Source organism: Penaeus chinensis, chromosome 9 (genome assembly GCF_019202785.1).
Source record: "Penaeus chinensis breed Huanghai No. 1 chromosome 9, ASM1920278v2, whole genome shotgun sequence".
Lineage (NCBI taxonomy): Eukaryota > Metazoa > Arthropoda > Malacostraca > Decapoda > Penaeidae > Penaeus > Penaeus chinensis.
In genome coordinates, this window is record NC_061827.1 from 32,379,071 (window position 1) to 32,384,070 (window position 5,000).

General features: G+C 37.2%; 1 protein-coding gene across 1 annotated transcript in view; it reads right to left on the reverse strand.

The window, feature by feature from the left end:
- Positions 1 to 1,779: 1,779 nt before the first annotated feature.
- Positions 1,780 to 5,000, reverse strand: part of LOC125029064 — a 10,008-nt gene continuing 6,787 nt past the window's right edge. The window contains exons 8-14 of the mRNA XM_047618807.1: positions 4,966 to 5,000; positions 3,969 to 4,421; positions 3,647 to 3,871; positions 3,148 to 3,492; positions 2,820 to 3,044; positions 2,358 to 2,651; positions 1,780 to 2,172 (exon numbers count right to left, since the gene is read on the reverse strand). The exon at positions 4,966 to 5,000 is cut by the window's right edge and continues 190 nt beyond it. Coding sequence (XP_047474763.1) covers positions 1,948 to 2,172; positions 2,358 to 2,651; positions 2,820 to 3,044; positions 3,148 to 3,492; positions 3,647 to 3,871; positions 3,969 to 4,421; positions 4,966 to 5,000 — 1,802 coding nt within the window. The 3' untranslated portion in view covers positions 1,780 to 1,947. The remainder of the gene's footprint in view (positions 2,173 to 2,357; positions 2,652 to 2,819; positions 3,045 to 3,147; positions 3,493 to 3,646; positions 3,872 to 3,968; positions 4,422 to 4,965) is intronic.

A 5,000-nucleotide genomic window follows, 5' to 3' on the forward strand; every position in this document is an offset into this window, starting at 1 on the left:
TCTCTCTCTCTCGCCTTTCTCTCCCTCTCTCTCTCTCCCTCTCTCTCTCTCTCTCTCTCTCTCTCTCTCTCTCTCTCGCCTTTCTCTCCCTCTCTCTCTCTCCCTCTCTCTCTCTCTCTCTCTCTCTCTCTCTCTCTCTCTCTCTCTCTCTCTCTCTCTCGCCTTTCTCTCCCTCTCTCTCTCTCCCTCTCTCTCTCTCTCTCTCTCTCTCTCTCTCTCTCTCTCTCTCTCTCTCTCTCTCTCTCTCTCTTTCTCTCCCTCTCTCTCTCTCCCTCCCTCTCTCACTCCATGCATCCCTCATTTTCCTCATTGTAAATGATAACGATGATGATGGTAATAATAATAACAATTATTATGATAATAATATGATAATCATTATTGTGATGATAATACTAATATTAATGATAATGATGATGATGATGGTGATAATAATAATAATAATAATTATCATTATTATTGTTAATGATAATGATAATAATAATAATAACAAAAACAATGATAATAATGATGATGATGATAATACTAAAAGTAATAATCATAATGATATCAATAATGAAAATAATGATAATAATAATTGTGAGAATGATGATGATCAATAGTAAAGATGATAATGATAACAATAATGGTATTCATAATAATGATGATAATAATAGTGATTATAATAATAATGATGATGATGTAAATGATTATGATGATAATGCCAATACAAATATTTGTACAGGTATTACTTCTACAACAACTACTAGATAAGACCATATCGTTAGCTTTAAAATCATAGCATTGGTATTAATAGTCATTATTTTTGTTATTGTTATTATTACAGTTATTATCATTATTGTTATCCTTATCATTATTTCTTATTCTTATTATTATTGCGGTTATTATTAATATTCTTCTTATTCTTATTATTTATTAGTAGTAGTATTGTTATCATAGTCATAATCATTATCATTATTATAATGACAGTAATAATGATAATGATAATAAGTATAATAATGATAATGATGAGAATGATAATAATGATAATAATAAAAATTATTATTATTATTATAATACTAGTAATGATAATGATAATAATAACAACAACAACAACAATAACAACAATAATAGTAATAATAATGATAATAATAACAATTATTATTATTGTTTTTATAATAATAATTATTATAATGATTAATATTATTGTCATTTCAACATTATCACTATTATTACCATTATTATTATTTTTATTATTATTATTATTACTAGTATTATTATTATCATTATTATTATTATTATTATTATTATCATTACCATTTTTGTTATTGTCATTATTATTATTATTATTATTATTATTATTATTATTATTATTATTATTGTTGTTGTTATTATTATTTCTTTTATTATTATTGATAAGCTTATCACTGGTATTGACAAATATACACTTACCTAAAATATTGTTGTTTTCAAAATTATATTTAAAGTTCACAGTTAATCCTATGATCATTTATTAGAATATCTATTAAACAGCATACACAGTACGGAACTTGTATGATTATATTCATATTTTTTGTTAAAGATGTGATTGTTTTCTTGCTGTTATTTTTGTCTTTAAAATCATCAGCGATCTAACTATTTACGTTTTCATTTTTTTTTTTTTTTTTTTTTTTTTGTACGAGTGTAACTGTCACCGTGCTTAGTGTTCACTAGTGTTCTCAGTGCAATAACATAGTTTTGTTGCTTGTGTTTCGTATGCAGTTTGAGGTTTATTTTTATCTCTGGTAAGTCATGAGGCACACGTTAAAAATTATTCATGTATTTTTTATCACAGAATAAAGACAAACCAGTGTGATAAACAGTGACATCGATCTGGTAAAAGGAAACATGATTCCGGTAAACAACCACACAGGGTTTAAGGAAGGCTGGTTGATCGAGTACGATGAGCATCTCGTCCGACGCCCGCACTTCTCACTGCTTCTTGGAGAATATGGTAAGGATGCCGTCGGAGGAGAGCGTGGCTTCAATGGACTCCGGGATAACGTTGTCAGGCACGATGAAGCGCCTGAGGAAGCTGTGGGAGGACGTCTTGACCCCCTCCTGGCGTGTCCCGCGTCCTTCCACCACAAGGATGTTCTCGGATGTGATCATGACCTTCACTTCCCCGTTCATGAAGTCCAAGACGTCGAGCACGATCTGTTGTGTAGAGAAAGTTCGAACTGATTGGTAAAACGATAAAATGTATGTGTTTACTCAAAGTACATGAGCAGCATATGATGAAAAAAGATCACACAATTTTTATGACTTACTGCACATGGAATCATGTCAACGTTAACAACTAATCGAATAAATCATTACCACCAATCTGTTCTTTCTCTTACCTTTTGGAACTGAGCGTCCTCTTTGACGCTGACTGCCTGGTTCTCCAGCTTGATGGTCTTCTGGCGAAGGCGCCTGTAGATCGTCATGTGATCCTCCTTCGAATCCTTCTCGCTGGATTTCATCACGACTTCCGTAACGGACGACTGGAAGTCTTGGCGCGAGTCTTGGAAGTAGGGATCGCTGAGGAAACTTCCCTTCTTATTCACCGGAAGAACTCTGTCTTCGCCGGGTTTCTGGACAACGGCCTTCGTGTCTGTAGCCTTCTCGACGGCGACTTGTTGCTGTTGCGTCACCTGGTCAGAGGCAGACGCTTGCTAATTAGTATTAAAGAATAAAGTAGAGGAAATATGTGTGTGTACTCGTATATGCATGGGTATTCATGTATGCATACCTCTTATGCAATATATTTGCATAAAACACTGGCATTGTACAATACTTTTTCGCGGACTTCAATCACCTACCTTCTTTGGAGCCGTGATGGTGAGAATGCCGTCAGCCGACATTACAGCGGTCACCGAGTTCACCTGGATGTTCTCCGAGAGGATGAACGTCTTTTTGAACCTTTTGGTCGAGGTGACTCCGCCCTCCAGCCTGTCCACGCGCCCTTCCACCACCACCTCACGCTCCTGGACGACCTTGACCGTCACTTCTCCTCCGTTGACGAAATCTTGCACGTCCACAACGAACTGGAGAAACGTAATACATGTTATAATGTTAGCGATGTGGATACAGGACGCCAGAAATTCATGGTATCAGAAGGATGAATGTAAATCCTTTGCTTGCACTCACTTTGCGGATTTGCTCGCTCTCTTTCTCAGTGATGGCTTGCGTCTCCTCCTTCAACTCGCGCTGACGGATGGTCCTGTACGTGGTCATGATGTCAACGGTGGAAGTCTCAATGTTCAGCTTCTTCAGAATCTGTATGACAGCTGTCTGGAAGTTCTGGCGACAGTCTTCGAAGAAGGTGTCGTTGAAGAAGTTCCCTTTCTTAATGATGGTCAAGATCCGGCTTGGAACGTCAGTCACGCTCTTGTCGGTGGTCGTCTTCGTTTCCTGCGTAAGTGTCTCTTGCTTCTTGTTCTCAATTTTCTGGATACTGACGGGCGTCACTTGCGTCAGCGGCTGAGATGATGGCTGCAAAGGGTAACGGAAGAACACGTGAATAGGGTATCCGTGTATATACTCTTTCTCTCTCTCACACACACACACAAATACATATGTGCATGTGTGTATGTATGTATGTATAAAAATATGAAGATATGAAGGGTTACTTGTTGGAAGTACTCACTTTCTTCGGTGTTGTGATAGTCAAAACTCCGTCCGATGACATTACCGAAGTGACCTTCTCTACCTCTATGTTTTCTGGCAGAACATAACGTTTACGGAAACGTTTTATGGATGTCTTATTGCCTTCCATCTTCTCAACGTGTCCCTCGATGATGACTTCGCGTTCGTTTACAATTTTCACTGTAACCTCACCACCATTTACAAAGTCCTGAACGTCTACAACAATCTGAAAGACAAGAGATGTATATAAATGATACGGAGTTCTTTCATCATTAATCGTGCAATAGGCAGACAGATGATTCTTGTGTGCTCTGAGGTCGTACCTTATGCGTTGTCTGGTCCTCGTTGACTGTGGCGGCTTGGGTCTCTTCCCTCAGTTCGCGCTGGCGAAGGTTCCTGTAAGTGGATAGCTCGTCTGTCGTAGACGTCTGGATGTTCATCTTCTGCAGAACCTCATGGACGGCTGTCTGGAAGTGCTGGCGTGTGTCCTCGAAGAAGGAGTCGTTGAAGAAGTCGCCCTTCTTGGCAATGGGAAGAGGCTTCTCTGGCGACTGAGGAGTTGAGGAGTCGCTGGAGGTCGTGGTCTGCTGAGTGATCTTGGTGACCTTCTGCACACTGACAGTCTGGTCAGTGTCCTGGACAGGCTGCACAGGTTGAGCAGGCTGGACAGGTACAGGTGTCTCTTGAACACCTGTGGTGGTTGTGGTTGTTGTGACCTTTTTGTTTTCAATTTTCTGGATGCTCACGGGAACTTCTGGTAGGGGCTGAGAAGATGGCTGCAAATGATGGAAAACGATGTTTTTTCACAATGCACAATCATGGTTATTCTATATATATATATATATATATATATATATATATATATCTGTGTGTGTAGAGATATACATACATATATACATACATACATACATACGCATACACACATACGCATATATATCTATATATAAACATAAATACATACATACATATTTATATGTGTGTGTACATATATACACATATATAGGTGTGTATATACATATGTATATATAGATACATATATTCATTTTATAAATATGCATATATAGGAATATGTATATATATACATATGTATATATATATGTATCCACATATATATGGGTGTATGTGTGTCTTTGTGTGTGTGCTTGCTTGAAGAATAATACTTCTCACTTTTACAACACATAACAATGTAATGTGCTGGCAAATATGACAAACGCACGGAACTGTACTGTTAACCTTCCTTTTTCAATGAGAGTTCATATCCCTGAAGACTTAAACGTTTAAAAAAAACTTGTACGTATATCAGTGAAAAGTCTAACTCACTTTTTTCGGTGTTGTAATGGTGAGGACTCCATCGG